The following is a 19,896-nucleotide window of genomic DNA, read 5'->3' as shown; positions in this document are numbered from 1 at the left end:
AGCTCATGCTACTTCCACATAGCTAAAAATAACTGAAAACAAAACAACAGCAATTAAAGGGAAAAAAGGTTTCCAGAAAACCTGTTAAGGCTAAGAGCTGGCCTGGGGTCAGGGGACAGGACCACAGCGCTGCGCCAAGGAAGGACGCGGCCACGCGCACGGGAGGGCCTGGGGGGCACAGGGTGGGGTCGGGGGGTACTGGGGACCCCTTCTTCTCAGAGCCGTTCTGCTTTACTTGGAGACACCGTGGCTCTTTGTCTTTCCCGCGGACAAAGCTAAACAATGAATAGAAAGGCACCTGCAGACGGCTGAGAGGCATTCATTTCATGTGACATATTTTAAAAAAAGATAAAAAGATTTAAAAAATACTCTGGTTAACAATGCACACCTCTTACACAACTAGCGATTCTGCGGCCACTGTCTCGTTTCCTTAGGGTGGGGCAGGCGGGCCTGTGCTGTGCACTTGGGAGGACCAAGCTTGGGGGGTGCAGGAGGTGGCTCTCAGCTGGGACGCTTCCCCCTCCTGGACGATGGGGGTTGAAAGAAATGACCGAAGCGGGAAAGCCCCGAGTATTTCACCCCTGGAATGAACCTTGGCCTCTGTCGCCCTGTTGCCAGGAACTGTGAAGCCGGCTCCTCGCCTAAAGCTGCTGAGTGAGGACATTTCAGAGACGGACGCACGAGGTCGGGAGGCTCCGGGCCCAGGTCAGACACCTGCTCCTCGCTCCGGGAGCCCCCGATGGGCGCTGGTTCTCAGGCAGGAGGTAGAGCAGAGAGAGGAGAGGCCTGCAGGACCCCTGCCCGTCCCCCAGCCTTCCCGGGCCGCACGATGGAGAAGCCAGGCCCTCAGGGCTCAGGCCTTCCCAGGTCGGGGTGCCAAGCCCTTGCACCCGGCGAAACACACCTTCTCATAGAAAGAAAAGAAAAACAAAGAAACCTGCTTCCCGCAGCGATGTTACAAAAAGCCAGTTAAAAAAACGTTCCTAATTGAAATCGTGTTCACAAGGGGGTGAAATCAACCATCAGCGTCAGATCCTCTCAGCCCAGCTGGAGCCCAGTTCCGGGAGGCGACCGTCCCCACGCGGCCGCGCTCAGCTCACACGAAGGACGAGAAGCCGGTGAGCGGAGTCCGGGCGCCGCGGGCCGTGGGCGCGAACACGGCGCTCTGCGTGGTGACCACCGCGCGCGGGGCCGGCCCGGCCTCCGCCCCCGCCACCGCCTCGTACCTGTGCGGGGCCGCGCCCGCGCGCCGCTTCCACGAGTTGTAGTAGGTGGGGTCGCTCAGGTAGTGGTTGACGAACGAGTGCTGGGGGTGCGCGTCCTCGGACTCGGAGTCGGTGACCTGTGGGCAGACGGACGGGGCGCGCTGCCTGGGAGGGTGCGGGCGGTCTTGAAGGGGAGGGACGCACGGGGCTGGGGGCCACGGGCAGCGGGGCCGAGCGGGGAGCAGGAGCGGCCGTCTAAGGCGGGATGGGGCCGCTCCCCTCTTTCTCTCCTCCCCCCCCCACCCCACCCTGCTTCCCTCTCCCTACCACCTGCGCGTGGACCACCTCAGGGCCCGCCTCCACCAGACCACGCAGAGCTCAGCGTGTCCACGGGGGCCAAGCTGGGCAGCGGGAGCCAGCTCGTTGCTCCCAGAGGCTCTGCTCCCCCGCCCGGCCCTATGCCTGAGCGGTTCCAGGACATGAATCCACTGCACTCTTGCTTCACGAGTCTGAACCAGGGCAGGTTCAACCTGTCCCACCCCTCCCAGGACCGGTCTGCACTCCAACCCTCCCAGGACAGATCTACACTCCATCCCCTCCTGGGTCAGGTCTACACTCCATCCCCTCCCAGGACAGGTCTACACTCCAACCCCTCCCAGGACAGATCTACATTCCATCCCCTCCCGGGTCAGGTCTACACTCCATACCCTCCCAGGACAGATCTATACTCCATCCCCTCCCAGGACAGGTCTACACTCCAACCCCTCCCAGGACAGATCTACATTCCATCCCCTCCCAGGACAGGTCTACACTCCAACCCCTCCCGGGTCAGGTCTACACTCCATACCCTCCCAGGACCGGTCTGCACTCCAACCCCTCCCAGGTCAGGTCCACACTCCATCCCCTCCCAGGACGGGTCTACACTCCATCCCTTCTGGGTCAGGTCTACACTCCATCCCCTCCCGGGACAGATCTACACTCCATCCCCTCCCGGGTCAGGTCTACACTCCATCCCCTCCCGGGACAGATCTACACTCCATCCCCTCCCAGGACGGGTCTACACTCCATCCCTTCTGGGTCAGGTCTACACTCCATCCCTCCCGGGTCAGGTCTGCCCTCCATCCCCTCCTGGGTCAGGTCTACACTCCATCCCCTCCCGGGACAGATCTACACTCCATCCCCTCCCGGGTCAGGTCTACACTCCATCCCCTCCCGGGACAGATCTACACTCCATCCCCTCCCGGGTCAGGTCTACACTCCATCCCCTCCCGGGACGGGTCTACACTCCATCCCTTCTGGGTCAGGTCTACACTCCATCCCCTCCCGGGTCAGGTCTACACTCCATACCCTCCCAGGACAGCTCTACACTTCATTCCCTACAAGGACAGGTCTACACAGCATCTCCTCTCTCAGGACAGGTCTACACTCCATCTCCTTCCAAGGACCAATCTACATTCCATCCCCTCCCGGGTCAGGTCTACACTCCATCCCCTCCCGGGTCGGGTTCACAGCCCCTGGGGGATGCTGTGTGTCCTCTGTGGGGAACGCTGCAGTGCCTGGGGGTGTGGAAGGCCCAGGCCCTGCAGACTGCCCAAGACTATGGTACAGGCCCCCAGACCGAGGGTCTGATGGTGAGCTCAGTCAGGGTGAGGAGATGCTGTCCTATGTGGGACACGCGCTTCCAGGCAGCTCCACATCCATGCCGACCTCCATGGCGAGGTTTCTGAGGACGGAGGCCCTCATCCAGCATGGTGTCAGCTGTCCAATGTCCTGGGACCCCTCCCTCTACAATGCCAAGGGACCTGACCGCTCACCTCGGGGTCCCAGAGCAGCTGGTGGAGGAGGTGGGCGGTCCGTGGAGGTTTAAGGTCAGTGAGCCAACGGGAACCCACCCTGGGAGTTTTCCCGCTGCTCCTGGAAGAACTGAGTGCTCCCCTGGGGGATGGGGCTGTGGGCCCTGGGTGGCGGGGCGCCCAAAGCCGCTGGGACAGAACAAAACCATCGCACAGAATGGAGGGGGGAGACCAGGAGCTGTTCCCCCAGCTTCTCGTTGCTCCTCTAGGGAGGGGCCGAACGTGCCCCCGTCTCGGGACACACAGGGCTGCGGTGAGGGCCTCGGGGTTCCTGTTCAGGTCTGCTTTCGCGTCCACGAGAAAGCACAGGATCAAAATGCCATTCTTCATCTTGCTGCCTGCTCTGTTTATTGTTGATATGACATTATTATTTTTTAATGAGGATGTATTTTAGTGAGTTAGAATTATTGACAGAAAGGAAACGCTGCGGGGTCTTTTTTTTTTTTTCAAGTTTCCTGTGTGATATGAAGTAGCGATGTGAGTCCGTTTCCCAGGAAACCGAGGAAGGCCAGCCTGTGATTGGATGAGCCTGCAGACCCGACCATGAGTTTCTAAAGGCGCATGGATGCCTGGCAAGCAGCGAACAGAGATAATCTCAGGACTTCTGGTGCTGTGCTGGCAAGATGAAAGGCTCCAATATTATTAGAGGATTAATTAAGTGCGAGGGGGCTGGTCTAAGTTGGCTGAAGCCAGAGAGACCTTGAAAACTGTTTCTGTGGATTTTGAAAATAATTTTTAAGATGTGATTTGAACAGTAGCCCTGATATAATTTGTAACCAGCTGGGCGATAAAACAGAGAGAAAGCCCCTTATTTAAGTGGAGAAACATCAAGAGCCACAGCGTGTGTCCTGCGAGGCTGATGGTCTAATTCAGAGCCACTCTGATCAGCCAGGTTCTCCTGCACCTGTGAGCCGGTTCTCAGAACTGTCACTTGAGTAATATTTCTGAAAATGGTTAAAAAACACCCCAAGGAGAAAATGACAGCATCACAATTTTTTCTTTTTCAGTGAAGATTTAGCTTTGAAGGAGAGCTTTTCTGGCAGAGAGCTCACGGGGTTTCTGGCTCTGGAAGAGAGGGTGGGCAGGGGACCCCCTCCCTGGGTTGTCAACCAACTCCCAATACAAAAAATACTTCCAAAATGGCCGGAAGAAGCAGCAGGTCCTCCCCACAGTAGCACAGTGACTCAATTGGGGGGAAATCGAATTATCAACAATCATTTAGCGTCCCTGGAAATGGTGCCAAGGCATACAGCAAATGGGGCAAGATTTACTGCAGAAAATCTAAAATCACTAAGAAGAGCAAGAGTCTGAGCCGCTTGAACTCTGACCTGCTCCCCACACCCCCACCCTGGGTGACGGAAGCTCCACTTGGGGAGGGAGAGGCACGTGTGGCCAAGAAGCCAGGGCCCCTCGCCTAAAACGTCGGGTCCAGGAATTTGGTTTCACCTGGAGGAGGAAGCCGCCGGGATCTCCCAGCCAATTGCTTGTCCCCAGCTCCACAATGCAGAGGTATTACTGGGGGTGTGGTTGGGAGAACTGGGCTCCCATCTGCACCGGGGCTGCTGGGAGGCTGGCCGACGTGCACCAGATTGGCAGGCTGAGAACACTGAGCTCGACCGCCCCACCTTTGTGGCTGGTGGAAGGAGCTCCATGCAAGGGGGCCGGGGCGCGGCCGGAAGCCCAGGGGCGTCCATCCCCACCCAGCGCCTCCCTGGTCACCGTGCACAAGGGGCCCATTGTTCCCACCCCAGCTTCGGTGCTGTGACACAGAGGTCCTCATGGCAGGAGAGTCAGCCCTTCCGAACAGAGAGCTCCCAGCTCTGCTGCAGGGGAGTAGCTTTATTTGGACCACGGCATGCCTCAGGGCAGGCGTCCCTGGTGGCTTGGGTGGTGAAAAATCTGACTGCAGTGCAGGAGACCGAGGTTCAGTACCTGGGTCAGGAAGATACCCTGGAGAAGGGCATGGCTACCCATTCCAGGATTCTTGCCTGGGGAATCCCATGGACAGAGGAGCCAAACATGGACATGACAGAGTGACTAACACTTTCACTTTTCATGCCTCAGGGCATTGCTGGAAACTGTGGAGACCTCAGGGGTGAGAAATGAAGAGCTAAGTCCTTGATAGTAACAAGTGGAGCAATAAACCCGCCAGAGGTTTAACAGGGAGGACCAGGCAAAGAGACAGCTGATGGGAGCCCTCTTGGGCTTGAAGAATTCAGAGATTAACAACATCCTGCTGGCTGCAGAAGGGCTAGGCTGTGATTGGATCCAACTGGAGTAATTTATACCCTGGAGCCTTGTCGAAAATAATAGAGCTGCCAGGGAGAGGAGGTTAACAGCTGGGTGTGATACCAGCTGTGGTGGGCCTTCCAGAACCTTAATGGGGAGGTAAGAACAAGAGACAAGGGATGCCTAGCTGAGACCTCAGTCATCCCTGGTTGTCATGGAAGCCACACATGGGTGCCCAAGGCCGCACCTTGGAGGGGTGACATCAGAGCGGACCTGCTGCTGAGGACGGGGACTTCCCTAACTAGTCCAGACGAGTCACTGAACAAATAAGCGAACAGCAAAGACAATGGCCAGATGGGGTTGAATATGGGAATTCGAAGTGAATGCAAGACATTATTTAAAATATTTTCTTGTTTTCAAAAAACAGCAAAGCGTGATCCATACACAGGGAAAAAGAAAGCAGGCAGCCTCTGAGGAGCCTCAGATATTAGCAAAGACTTTCAAAGTAGCTATTGACATATGTTCAAAGCACTGAAGGAAACCATGTTTAAAGAATTAAAGTATGCTGACACTATCACTCCAAGTGGAGAATATCAATAAAGAGATAGAAAGGACTTAAAAGGACCGAATGAGAAGCTCCAGAGTTGGAAAACCCCATAACCCAATGCAGAATTCACTGGGGGGACTCAGCAGTAGAGCCAAGCTGACCAAGGAAGGACTCCGTGCACTGGAAGACTGACAGAGGCTGCTCGCCACGGCCAGTCACTCAGTCATGTCTGACTCTAGTCCAAGGGACCCTCTGGACTGGAGCCCACCAGGCTCCTCTGTCCACAGGATTTTTCAAGAATATTGGAGTGGGTCATGCAACTTGAAAAAAAAAAGAGAAAAGAATGAAAAAAAAACCCACCACAAACCGGAACACCCGATAGATGTGACAAAGCTGAGTGTAGTCACGGGTGTGAAGTGAGAATACCGGCATGAGAAAAGGAGGAAAGAAGCGGGAAAAACACTGAGAGTTACAACGACTTAACACTTCCCACATCTGGTAAAAAAAATCAAACAAAAACAACAACTGCATACTCAACAAGCTCCATATACCACAAGTAAGATAAACGGAGCAAGAGTCTCACCCAGACACATCAGTTACAGTCAACATTCTGAAAGACAGAGGCAAAAAGGAACGCTTGAAAGGAGAAAAACGACTCATCCAGTCCAACAGAATTCAAATGATGTTAACAGCTGACTTCTGGTCAGAAACAATGGAGGACAGGAGAAAATGGGCTAACACATTCCAAGTGTTGCAAGAGAACCGTCAATCATGAATCTTTTATTTAGCAAAACTGTTTTCATAAATGAAGATGAAACAGGACATTCTGAGATAAAGAAAAACAGAAAAATTCATTGCTAGCAGACCTTATAAGAAATACTAATGGAAGATGGTCAGGTTGAAGGCCAGTGACACCAGACAGCAAATCAAATCTCCACACACACACACAAGCAGCAAGAAGATAATTACATAGGGAATTATAAAAGGCAGTGCAAGCACCTAGGCTCCTCTCTTCTCTTATCTGATTCAAAAAGCAATTTCCTCAAGTATTAGGTTTATAATGGTGTTGTTGGGTCCATGATATATAGAAAAGTAATGCAATCATAGTGCCCCAAAAAGGCGGGGAGAAACGAAGAGAACCAAAACTCGTAAGCAAAAGGGTTAACATGATAAACCCTAAGACTTGTTCACCTTTCTCCTCTCAACTTCTTTAAAAGACACAAAATTCTTACAGCTAGAAAAAGGCATCCTTGGGTCTGTCACAAATATGGACATGTATAATAATAAGCACAGATAGGGGAGGAGAGAACAGATTTATACAAGAATAAAGTTTCTATATGTCCCTGAGATTTAGAATAAACCTAAAGCAAATACTAATACGAGGACAACCACTATAAATAAACAACTGAAAAAAATACAGTGAAAGCAAAAAACAAGGGAATTAAAATAACCGCTGGATCCACACTAGAAGGTAGCCACTTAACAACAGCAGGATGTCGGTGAGGGACCAGCAGAGGCAGAGACACGAGACTGACGGAAGGCGAAACGCCAGGACGGCAGGCGTCAGCTCTGGAATGAGCAGCAATCACATGAACTGTGAATGGATTAAACAATCTGGTGAGCAGGTACAGACTGGCCGGATGAATAAGACAGCAGGATCCAACTTTATGCTGCCAACAAGGAGACATGTTTCGGATCCAAGGATTCAAACAAGTTGAAAGTGCAGTGATGGAAATGATACACCATGTGCGCAGGAACCAAGAGAGCTGGAGTGACTGTACTGATGTCAGGCCAGATAGACTCTGAGATGGAAACTGTTCCTGGGGACCGAGAGGGACATGGATTCTGAAAAAGAGGTCTGTCCACCGTGAAGACACCAGGTATAGACATACATGCACCTGCAAACAGAGCCCCCAGGTACAGGAGATTAAAGCTGCTGGAAACGAAGAGAGAAATGGGGAATGTTAACAACAACTGTTGGAGACCTCAGTACGTTAACAGATGGCGAAAGATCGAGTGTGGAAGGCTTGAATGGCACGATAAATCAACCGGACGTAGCAGACGCACATGGAACTCTCCACACAGCAACAGCAGAGCAACACGGCCTTTTCAAGTGGGTTCTTGCAGCACAGGCCAGATGCTGCACCACAAGTCAAGACTCAATAAATAGAAGAGGGCTGGAGATATACAAACTCTGTTCTCTGACCACAGCGGGATAAAATTAAAAGTCGTTAACAGCAGAAAATTTGGGGAGCTCATAAATGTGAGGAAACTAAAACCACACACCTAAACAGCCTATGCGGTGAAGACGTGAACTGCGCGGTGTGTGAAAGACATCTCAGTCTGGTTAAGAGACCAGACTAGTTCAAAGGAAAGGCTCCCATCAGAGCTGGCACTTCCAAGATCCCTCTGTGGGGACCATATGAATCTGCCTATAACTCTCCCAGGTTGTAAGGTTCGAACCTGGGCCCCAGCAAGACGACGGAGCACAGAATTTTTGGGGAAGAGACTGGCCTCACTGCACCTACCCGAGAACTCAGGAGCAGACGGGGAGCCCAGGAACACGAGTTCTTAGCCTGGACTCCCGGAACCGTCACGGGAGGTGCCTGCCTACCACAGGCTTTGGGGGGCCTGGAACCCCAGGTTCACGGTGACACACCTTGGTGGAGATGGCGTCCACACTTTTGATCAACTTTCTAGAACCAGAAAGTGTTAGGACCCGCAAAGCATCTGTGGGAATCACGGAAGGAGCCTCTTCCTCCAGGCACCAGGCACGCCACGGCCTGCCCTCACTCGGCCACGCATCCCGGGCTAGGAGAACTCGTCTGGCCTGGCGGGAGGGATGGAAGGGAGCCCGCCTCCTGGGTCTGCATCCAGGTCCACCAGGAGTGCGTGTCTGGGGAAGACACTCAAAACCCCGGCAAGCCTCAGCTCTCCCATCAGTTTCGTGAGGATCTGAACGACCTCCTTGCAGGATTGAGTGTGCGTTTCACATCCCTCTCGCCTCCGACCCTCACCCCGCTCCCTTCTTCCCTGCTTGCTGCCTTCTTCCCTGTGTGCACGTGTGTGTCTGTGTGTGTGCATGAGTGCATGCATGATTGCATACATGCATGGATAGGCCTAGTGCCCGCGGGCGTTTAATAATCCTCCATGCGAATCAGCGGGATCTGACTCGCAAAACACCCCCGCGTGGCAGAGGACAGACAGACTGAATGGCCCGCGTTTAACCCATTCTGAGCATGCTTTTATGAACAAATAGTCCAGAATCAGTGAGTCCAGTCCTGGCAGTGCTGGGAATGGCCTCTGTGGCCCGGGTGTTGGGCAGGAGGGGAGGGGCGGGGCAGGGGTCAGTGGGCTCTGGAGGCTGAGAGTAGGGGTGCGTGTGTGGGGTGGCCTCGGCCTTAGGGGTGTTCTGGGGACAAGGACGAGAACCGCCTGCCTCCAGGCCCGGCTGAGGAAGCACTCAGCGCTTAGCCACGTAAAGCCTGCGGGGAAGCACGGGGTCCCTGTGACCATTGTCCACGATGCTCTGAGAGCCCAGGAAGGCGGGGACGGGCGCCGTCTCTGACCTATGACCCAGGGAGCGCTGGATGGCAGCCCACCCCTTCCCGACATGCTGTCTTTGGGACAAGTAGCTGGAAAAGGCCACAACCGCCTCATCAGGAAGCTGGGCTTAGCGTTCTCGATTTTCCCTCCACAGACAGCCCCTTGCGTGGACACAGTACTCCCCCTGAACGCCCGCAGGGCGGCTTGCCGCTTCCACGAGCCCACGGCTGCAGTGCAGACGGGCACCCGGCGCCCGCGTCCACGGAGGCCGAGCGGCCATGGCCACTGGGCCCCTGCCTGCGGGCTGGCCCCGTGTGGGCTCCTACACAAACCACAGTTTGAAAGAAGTCATTTAATTGAGCCTGAGGGCGCAATCAGTCCTAAACTCAGGTCAAAATGAAGGTGAGACTTATTTTAGATTAAATATTGATTTAGAGTATGAATGCCAACCGGTGGGGCGGGCCTGCGTGTCTGGCAAAAAGCTTGGCAAATTCCATCACTGTCGCAGCGTCTTTGAAACCCCATGGTCAGGACTGGGTGCCCAGCTCCCTACCTGTGTCCGCCGGTTCGCCTCTGACTGTGAGATGTGCTCCTGGGGAAGAGGCTTCCCCGGGGAACTGGGGCTCCTGTTGGTGCCCTCACGGCTCCCTCCAGGGAATGTCCCCCCCAATACAGAGACCTGGCCCAGAACGGGCCCAGCCCCGCAGTGAGTGCCCAGGCACCAAGATATGTGGGGTGGGGTTCCTGGGGGTCACGGCTGGAGGCTGACACCCTTCGGGGGTGGGGTCTCCCTGGCCCTGGGGCTCCCGGCCCACTCCGGTGACCCCGATAACTGACCCGGCGCTGCTGTGACCAAAGCCTGCACTGGCGCACAGGAGGCTTGCGGGAGGGGAAGCCCCTGTCTGGGGTGGGCGGGAGTCCAGGTTCTTTGGGCCCCTGTTACCCCTCAGAGATCCGGAGGCCACCACGTTCCCTGGTGACCTCCAGGTTGCCCCGGTCTCTTTCTGAGCACAGAGCGCAGCGAGGAGGTTTACAAACCCGAAGTCCACTCGGGACCAGGGATTGACCGGGGAGGTGGCCTCACGCACCAGAAACGAGCGTGGATCCTCCCCGTCCGGGAAGGCGCACCCTCTGCGCGGCTCTGCCTGCCCCGAGCCTGTGTGTGTGTGGAGACGCGGCTGAGACCAGGGCAGGGCCCTGGGGGGACGGGAGGGGCCGGAGCTGGCAGCGGGGGGCGGGCACCCACCTCGGACTCGGTGGCGTCGCCCGGCTTCTCCTGGAGGGCCCCACTCTCAGTCAGCGCGGCGCCGTTGTACTTGTTGCAGAGGTCCTCGTCCGAGTAGTGCAGTCCACCCGGGCTCGGCCGGGGTGGGGACCTGGGGGACGGACACCAGTCAGCCCTGCCTCCCGGCCCGCCCCCGGCTTCATCGCGGCTGCGCCGAGAGGAAAGCCAGGCACAGCCTCTGGCACTGCTTCGGTGCCATGCAAGCAGTTCCGAGGCGGCGTGCAGCTTCCAGTGACGCCCGGAGGGGCTGGACGTCCCCCAAGACCAGGTCCCTACACCTGAGACCTGCCTCTTCTTTATCTCTAGAAACGTCCTTAAACCATCCGTAACGCCCGCCCTCCTGCCCCAGGGATTCGGGAGGACCCATGGGCATGGGCCCCTGGGTGGGTGCTGCACCCCTACCTGGTCCCATTCTTCTTTGAGAAGGTGTTCTTGACATTGAGGTGGCGGCTGTTGAGCTCCAAGGCCGCAAACCCCCCATTGTCCAGGGTCACGGACTCCTCCATGTTGGAGATGCTCTTACCTACAGATGGGTGGAGACGGCACAGACCCATCAGGAAATGGACATCTGGGGCCCAGCCCCGAGCCTCGTGAAGCAGGGCGGGCCGCCCAGGGCACTCCTGACCGCCTTCTGGACGAGCCCCGGGCCTGGCGACTGGAGTCAGCCCCCCGGGCAGGCAGAGTTTGGCTGGAGTGTAAGGCTACATGTCAACCTCGGAGCAAAACAATATTAGCATTTTGGTGTTTCTTTTCCTTGATGCCAAAATCAAGTTGTTTATTTTTTTTAATCACTGTCTTATTAAAGAATAGTCAAGAGTGCATGAACTTTCACTACCTCTCTGTTTTGTCTTCAGAGCTGGCTGGCTTCCTACGGTCCTGTCTGCCTTCCCTGCTAGGCTGTGAGCTCTTGGGGGCACAGACCCAGGGATGCTCACACAACCTTGTTCTTGGTGACGTCCCAGCCCCCAGTACACTGCCCGAGCACACACCAGGGGCTTCACACATGTTTTGTTAAATTCACCAGCATTTCCGAGCCCAAGGATCCTGTCCGCTGGGGACCCCACAGCCCTCCACCCGCCTCGGTGTTCTGCTTGTGTGCAACGGGGAAAGCCGGCAGCCCAGAGAGAACGGCAGATGAAAGAGGAGGTAGCCTGCGTGCCGGGGTTGGGTTGATGGGAGGTGAGCAGGTGAATATTCTAATCAGAGAGGAAGTCTGATCTTGTACAAGAGAGCGAGTCGCCCAGGACGGGTGGAACAAAGCTGTAGCACAGCGGTTTGGGCTCTGTGTGTCTCCTGGGCGGGCAGAGAGACATTCTGGTGGACAATTTTTTTCTCTTTTTTTCTGGGCATTAATGATGGTGTTAAGTGAATGCTCCAGGGTGAGGCTGAGGATTGGAAGCTGCGGGTCAGATTGGACTCTGCGGTCTGTTTCCCAGATGGAGAGGGAAGGCAGGGAGACTTTTTCTGCACCAGATGTGGGATTCTGTAATAGCATTAACTTGGGAAAATGACATGCCATTCATACACTGTAAATCCCGCAGGAATCAAATCTGATTTACGAACACTTGTTAGAAGCGAATTTACACAGAAAAAAATAAATCCTTTCTTGGAGGGATGAATGGCTCAACATTACAGAAGCAAATGGCCGGCACTTTAGGGCCTCCTGGTTTTATTAACTCTCTTGGTGCAGGGACCGCAGTATTGGGGGCTGCGGTCGCGGCATCTGAGGGCCCCTTTCACAGAGGACCATTTCCAGCGCCCTGGAAGGTTCCCTCCCTGTTTATACTTCAGCACTAAGAACACCCACCATCCTGCCTTCTAGAAACGTCCATTCATTAGGCTGCTCCTGACCTTCCTGTGGAGCAAGCCACGCTGCCGGCGCCCTTCCGTGGCCGGCTCTGCCCGCGTTCATTTGTCCATTTTTCTAGTGATGGTGACTCTCTCAGCTGTGGACACTCGCTGAGCACTTGCCCCACGCCAGGTCCAGTCGTGCTGGGAAAACGGGGCCCGGGCGGCAGAGGGCTCAGAGCGGCAGCACTGGCCCCGTCGGTGGGAAGGGCCGGACCACAGACCCGACTGTGACCGTCCTGAGCGGCTCCGAGGTGACTGAGCGCCCGTTCTCGTGGTACTGAGGGGCCACTTCTCGTCTCTTGAACACTTTCCACTTTGGAAGGTCCTAGCAGTGTTTACATATTGCACCTATGTGTTCAAATTTACCAGTTAAAGTTAGCACACCTTTAAATCTCCGGGTGAAAAGAGATATGATATAAAAACAGCAATCTGTGTGCTCACTCTGTCGTGTCCGACTCTCTGCGACCCCATGGACTGGAGCCCACCAGGCTCCTCCGACCGTGGGATTCTCCCGGCAAGAGGACTGCGGTGGGTTGCCATTTCCTTCTCCCACTGCCCACGTTTTAATCATACTAAAAACCACTCCTGTGTTTGAGCAACTGCAGAGGTGGAAACAGACTCTCAGAGCCGGCCAGACGCCGGTGCCCAGAGCCCCCGTTTCCTGCCTCCGGCGAGAAGTCTGCTCTGCCTGCCCTATGGAGCGTGGTGTGGGCTCCCCAGGCCCAGCAGGGGGAAGCCCGCGACTCGGCCCCGGGCCCCGGGGGGCGGGGGTGTCCCCACCTGTGCCGCAGTTGCGGTGCCTCTTGCTCTGGCCGTGCAGCAGCAGTGAGAACAGCACCAGCAGGACGACCAGCAGACTGGCGAGCGCCGTCACCAGGAGGAACCACCACTGCTCGTAGAAGGGCGTCTCCACCTGAGCTGCAGGGCGACAGGCGCACGGTCACGGGGCCGGAAGCGCCGTCCCTCCGTTCCCGGGGTCGGGGGAACCCCTGCCCCGGCTGGGTTGTCCTGGTGGATCCCCAGTTTCCCGGAGAAGAGGCTCTGGGTCCGCTGTCTCTCTCGGGCCTGGGGTCCTCTCCCCTCCGCTGCCCCGACCCCAGGCCTTGGCCAGCGAGCTTACATTCTCCCCGTTTCACCCGCTGTCTGGGTTACAGGGAGGGAGGAACAGAAGTGCCCGGCCTTGCTCCTCTCTCCCAGGATGGGGGCTTTCTCCCCACACACCCCCAAATCCCCTGGCCGCCCCCATTCCTGCTGCCACCACCTGGTCTCACCACCTCTGCCTGCCACCAGAACCCCCGCTGAATCCTTGACATCGCAGGGAGTTCTCGGGTGGAAAGCTGGCCCCTCCTGTAAGTGCTGTGCCCATGAGCCTGGGTGTGCTCAGTCTAAGCCTGGGAGCCCCATGACCGACCCCTCCGGGCCGAAAGCTGGACGCGCCCACACCTGCCCAGGAACCTCTGCTCACACACTGCGGCTGGGGGGCCTGTCTGCTGTCAGCCTCCTCCGCCGCACCAGGGCCCCCCACCCTTGGAGGCTGGGGCTGTGTTCTATGTATTTCGTGCCCCCAGCAAAACTGAGAGTTACTTTGAAGGAGGACTGTCTGCTTCCTCATGTTTTATTCTGTTTACTAAGGAGAGATGGGAGTTGCTCTTTGCCAGGTGCCGGATGGCCCTGGGGTCCCCTTCGTGCCTTCCACCTGCTTCCCTGTTGGGGGCATCGGATGTGCGGGACAGGACGGGAGCCCCAAGGTCCGCCGCCCAGAAGCAGAAACCCGCCAGAAGGGTCTCAGCGGACGGACGTGAAGCGTGTGCGCCCTGTGAACAAGTGGAAGTCCTCTCTGGCTGCTGCGAAAGCACAGGGAGGGAGCCCTGGCAGGCGGCTTTAGATCCGACACACACGAGCTGGATTTCAGAGGGATGTGCGAGCCGTGGTGCCCACGGCCCCGAGGACCGGGAGCCGCGTTCTTACGTCGGGACCAGCCTCTGCCGGCCCCTCTGCATGTGCAGAATTGCAAGCCCCGTGCATCTGGAACTGCCTTTTGTAATTTCTTACACATGGTCAGGGGAGGCAAACCCTGAATTGCTGAACCGAGTGACGGGCTTCCTTAGTCCAGTCTCTCTACTTTGGGGTGTGTTTACACGTTTCTTCATAAAGACGAAGTAGAAGAGGTAGATTTGATCTTTCTTCCTATTTTTCATTAAACAAGCGAGTGGTGCCCACGTTGTCCCTCTCACCAAGCGCCCCTGGAATCCATGGTGCCCCCAGACCAGGAGGCATGGGGCCCGGGTGCCCGTGGACGCTCCCCTCCCTCCAGGCTCACTCAAGGAGAGGATGAAGGATGTTTCCAGTTTAAACAAGCGCAGTCAGCAGCTTAAACAGATGTGACTATGGGGATGGGGAACATATTTGTCTTGATTGGAAGGAAGGCTCGTGGTTTCTGGCCCAGAATCGGCCTGCGACCTCCAAACGTCTCTGCAGCCAGCTCCCTTCTCAAATCGGCTCCAGGTGGTCGGCCTGCAGCCACCCCCACCTCTAGAGCCTGGCTCGCAATCTCGGCAGTGTGGAAGGACCACCTTGGAGCTAGAAAACCATCAGGCCCAGACCCGTGAGCCCCCCCGAAGCAACTGCTGTCTGGGGTGGGGCCCTTCACGACTGTTTTCTAAGTGTTCCCGAGGGGGGACCCTAAGGTGCAGCTGGGGTGGAGGCCCACTCCTCACCCGTGCCTGGGGCCCCAGGAGCAGGTCCAGGCCCCGTGACCAGCCTGCCCCCCAGCCGGTCCCCCCACTGCTCCCCACCAGCCTCGTGCAGGCTCTCCCTTCCCTGCGGCCATCCCCCTGCACCCTTCAAGATCCAGGCCCAGGGCAGTCACTTCCTCCCAGCGGTCACACCCCTCGTCACGTCACTGGTGAGGACGGGGTCTGTCGCTTGAACTCCGGGTAAAGGAGCCTGGCCGCCCCCTTCATGTCTGTGCTCCCCACATGGCAGAGCCAGGGCTGGCGCTGGAGCCGGCAGGCCTCGGCCTCCAATCTCAGGTGCCGGGTGCACTGGGCCCCTCGGCCAGCATCCCTCAAGGACGCCTGGGCTGACACACCCGTGTGTCCAGGGCCCGCGCACTCCCTGGGGGCGGCTGGGGAGGTGCAGGGTGATGCAATCTTGCTTTTCAACTTTCAGCTCAACAGTAAGGACGCATCCGTTAACAGAGGGTCTCAGGCTGCACTTTGCAGGGGACGCCTTCTCCCCTGGGGGAACCCTGCCCAGCTCAAGCTGAGGCCCTGGCTCTAACGGAGGGTGAGAGGAGCTCAGTGCAGCCAGGACGTCTCCTCAGGGATGGCCATGCTCGGGGCCCATGCCGTCTGCCCGCCCCTCAGGGTCCCTGGGCAGGGCTCCTACCTGACACGGCGGTGGAGGGGCTGCTGGGCTCCCCGTAGCCCGCCTGGTTCACAGCCACCACCCGGAACTCGTAGGTCACTCCTTGCCTGAGCTGGTCCAGGCTAACGGTGTAGGACGTGGCACCCCGCGGAATGTCCTTGGCAAACATGTCCCACAGGCCTTCGTCTGCGGGGCAGCAAGAATGGAGGTCAGGGTGCCCGTCTCCCACGCGGAGGCCTGGCGGGTGGACCCTGCCCGCCCTGCCCTCAGCCCCCAGCTCCCTCCTGGGGGCCAGAGGTGAGCTGCTCGGGCTGGGGCCTCGCCCTCCTGAACAGGCGCTGCCAAGGCTGCAAGCTGGGCAGAAGCGTTTTCCCCTGACGTCCTCCTGGCCTCTGGCTCTGTCATCTCCTCTTTGGTGTAGGGTGCAGGCTCTTTTTGGAACATCCTGCTGTCCCCTCCCACTGCGTGTCCCTAACCCCCAAGTTCCCACTATCCCAACTCACTGAGGACATGCGCCCCTGCCCCCATGGGCCAAGAGGCCCCCACGCACACCAGCCTCTGCTCTGAGTTCTCAGCCCCAATGCCTTCTCATTGGAAATGACAATCCAGCCGGAGGGTCAGAGAGAAGACGCTCAACAGCAGCCTTGTGCACCAGCAGCCCCAGGTTTGGGCTGACGCTGTCACGCTGCCCACACTGGGTGGTCACTGTGGCGCGCCTGGCCCAGTGCAGCTTTTGATAATCAATAGCGGGTCGTGTTCTCTTACAGGGGATGGCACCGACGGGCAGCTGGCACAGAGAGGCAGGCAGGGGCTCAGGGGCCTTGGTCCCTCACCTGGGGACCTAGCTTCATCCCCCGAACCAAACCCCCAAAGTGACTTCCTCGAGTGCGAGCATCCTTTGGAGGGGCTTCAGCATCAAACCCGCCCTAAGACCGGTTGTTCCCGGGAGCTACCAGACACAAGTACAGATTTTAAAAGACATACTGAATTCTGACTTTTTGCAGTCTGTGGGGTTGCAGAGTCAGAGATGACTGAGCGACTGAACGACAATTGAATTTTGAACTTTTACGCCCATGTTCATAGAGCATTATTGATAGGAGCCAAAAGGTGATGAAAGCAACCTGTGCCCATCGACTGAGGGATGGATAAACAAGATGTGGTCTGTCCGGCCACACAGAGAAGTGTGATCCGGACTCAGAAAGGGAGACATTCTCGCTCCTGCTGACACAGCGTGGATGAACCTTGAGGACGTGATGCTGCGTCACACACAAACGCTGCACGGGCCCACGTCTAGGAGGCTCCCCGAGCGCGTCCACAGGGACAGAAGGGAGAAGGGTGCGGGCCAGGGGCCGAGATGCGGTTTACTGAGGACAGAGCCTCGGTCCAGGAAGACGGAAGAGCCCGAGAGACGACGGGCACACCCACGTGGCTGTACTTAACGCTGCTGAACCGTGCACACGCAGACGGCGAAGCCGGTAAAGGGACATCTCGCGCTTCACCGCGGTGAAAACGGGCCCTGAACTCTTTAAACCCCGACACACAGGAAAACGTGTACAAGACTGAAACTGAAGCCAGAAAGCCAAGACGCAGAGGGAAAGGAAGCAACTGGACAGCCTTGGTGCGAAGCTGCCTCGCCCCGCAAGCCGCGTGGCCTCAGGGAGAGCGTTGGGCCCCTCTGTGGTCCCGGAGCAGGCGGGCAACAGCGATGTCTACACCGCAGGCGCGCCTCGGGCCCCAGCGTGCCAGGACTGGTGAGGCGCGTGGCGAGCAGCGCTCCCTGCGAGTTGCTTGTGGAACCCAGTCTCCAAGGAGCTCGCTCGCTAAAAAGTGGGCTCCGGGCCCATGCTGTCCACTTGATGTACTGATCCTCCGTGACTTATAAATTCTGTTATAGGAGCAGCTAGGCGATCCTTTACAAAGAGCAGGCGATCTGGAGAGGAACATTTGAATGTGCATGCTTCACAGGGTGGACGGCTCTCTGGGACACGGCCTCATCACACACCTCAGAACAGCAGCGGCTCGAGAGGATCAGCCATGTAGTCAGCAGAGGATCACCTGCGCGGGAGTCTGCGTTTGCACAGGGCTTACGGTGTGCACCAGTTAAGCGCTTGTAGTCACGGGTTAACGAAGGAATGGATGCGGGCAAGACTTGAAAGGCACAGACCTCAGTACAGGCAGAGGGGGAGCGTGATGACAGTTATTTCTAAATGCTCACATTTATAGGAGTCTCCCACCAAGACACCCATTACCATTAACAACATCCAAATGGCAAGTCATCTCTTGAGCTTCCTCTTCCTTCTGAGACCATTAGGGTTCACACGTACGATTGTTCTCTGTGGTCTACTTCTGGTGTGAAGGGTGCGCTTTCTCTGCAGGCCCTACTCACTCGCCTGGAGGCCTGGGAGTCCCTGCTCTGTCTCCACCCACCCATTCCGTCCACAGCCACGTCAGTGCTCAAGCTCTGCTCAGGCCCTGCTCCAGCCAACAGGGAACCGGATGAGATCTCTGTTCTCAACGAGCTACTGGTAACTCTACAGGTGGGGGTGGAGGGAAACCAAGGGCATCACACCCTTTCCGATTCATCTCCTGGAGGCCAGCCCTGACCTACTCCTGTACTCGGGAAGAGAAGGCAGTGTCCGCCTCTGGGCCTCCAGGACACTTCCTTACGTTAACCTGGCTGTTTGTGCCAATGGGCTCTCGCATGTCTCAAGAGTTCAGTGAACGTCAGTTGACGCGATTCACCTCCCCTTTCTTACCTCTTTCCTTTCTTCCTTCATTCCTTCTTTTCAACCCCCCCATCCATCTTTCCTTTCTCCCACCCATCCATCCATCCATCCATCCATCCTCCCACCCATCCATCCATCCATCCTCCCACCCATCCATCCATCCATCCATCCATCCTCCCACCCATCCATCCATCCATCCTCCCACTCATCCATCCATCCATCCTCCCACCCATCCATCCATCCATCCATCCTCCCACCCATCCATCCTCCCACCCATCCATCCATCCATCCTCCCACCCATCCATCCATCCATCCATCCATCCATCCTCCCATCCATCCTCCCACCCATCCATCCTCCCACCCATCCATCCTCCCACCCATCCATCCATCCATCCATCCATCCTCCCACCCATCCATCCATCCATCCATCCTCCCACCCATCCATCCTCCCACCCATCCATCCTCCCACCCATCCATCCATCCATCCTCCCACCCATCCATCCTCCCACCCATCCATCCATCCATCCTCCCACCCATCCATCCATCCATCCATCCATCCTCCCACCCATCCATCCATCCATCCTCCCACCCATCCATCCATCCATCCATCCATCCATCCATCCATCCTCCCACCCATCCTCCCATCCATCCTCCCATCCATCCTCCCACCCATCCATCCATCCATCCATCCATCCTCCCACCCATCCATCCATCCATCCTCCCACCCATCCATCCTCCCACCCATCCATCCTCCCACCCATCCATCCATCCATCCTCCCACCCATCCATCCTCCCACCCATCCATCCATCCATCCTCCCACCCATCCATCCATCCATCCATCCATCCTCCCACCCATCCATCCTCCCACCCATCCATCCATCCATCCATCCTCCCACCCATCCATCCTCCCACCCATCCATCCATCCATCCTCCCACCCATCCATCCATCCATCCATCCTCCCACCCATCCATCCATCCATCCATCCATCCTCCCACCCCTCCATCCATCCATCCTCCCACCCATCCATCCATCCATCCATCCTCCCACCCATCCATCCTCCCACCCATCCATCCATCCATCCTCCCACCCATCCATCCATCCATCCATCCATCCATCCTCCCACCCATCCATCCTCCCACCCATCCATCCATCCATCCTCCCACCCATCCATCCATCCATCCTCCCACCCATCCATCCATCCATCCATCCTCCCACCCATCCATCCATCCATCCACCTCTGTGCCCCCACAGCTTTTCACAGGGCCTGGGACAAGCAAGTTTTC

The 19,896-nt window shown here is 57.1% G+C and overlaps 1 protein-coding gene across 5 annotated transcripts in view; it reads right to left on the bottom strand.

Moving 5' to 3' along the window:
• Positions 1–309: 309 nt before the first annotated feature.
• SDK1 (sidekick cell adhesion molecule 1) overlaps positions 310–19,896 on the bottom strand; it is a 728,747-nt gene continuing 709,160 nt past the window's right edge. For 4 of the 5 annotated variants that reach the window (XM_055410401.2, XM_055410400.2, XM_055410403.2 and 1 more), the window contains exons 41-45: positions 15,907–16,071; positions 13,297–13,434; positions 11,068–11,188; positions 10,627–10,756; positions 310–1,342 (exon numbers count right to left, since the gene is read on the bottom strand). In XM_055410401.2, the coding sequence (XP_055266376.2) occupies positions 1,097–1,342; positions 10,627–10,756; positions 11,068–11,188; positions 13,297–13,434; positions 15,907–16,071 (800 nt within the window). In that variant the 3' untranslated portion in view covers positions 310–1,096. Of the gene's footprint in view, positions 1,343–2,436; positions 3,628–10,626; positions 10,757–11,067; positions 11,189–13,296; positions 13,435–15,906; positions 16,072–19,896 lie in introns of those variants that run through there. The other variant, XM_055410402.2, reaches the window with a different exon arrangement.

Source organism: Moschus berezovskii, chromosome 27, assembly GCF_049115385.1.
Source record: "Moschus berezovskii isolate FMDL1 chromosome 27, NW_MosBer_1.0, whole genome shotgun sequence".
Taxonomy (NCBI): domain Eukaryota; kingdom Metazoa; phylum Chordata; class Mammalia; order Artiodactyla; family Moschidae; genus Moschus; species Moschus berezovskii.
This window is presented reverse-complemented; position numbering and strand designations above follow the sequence as displayed.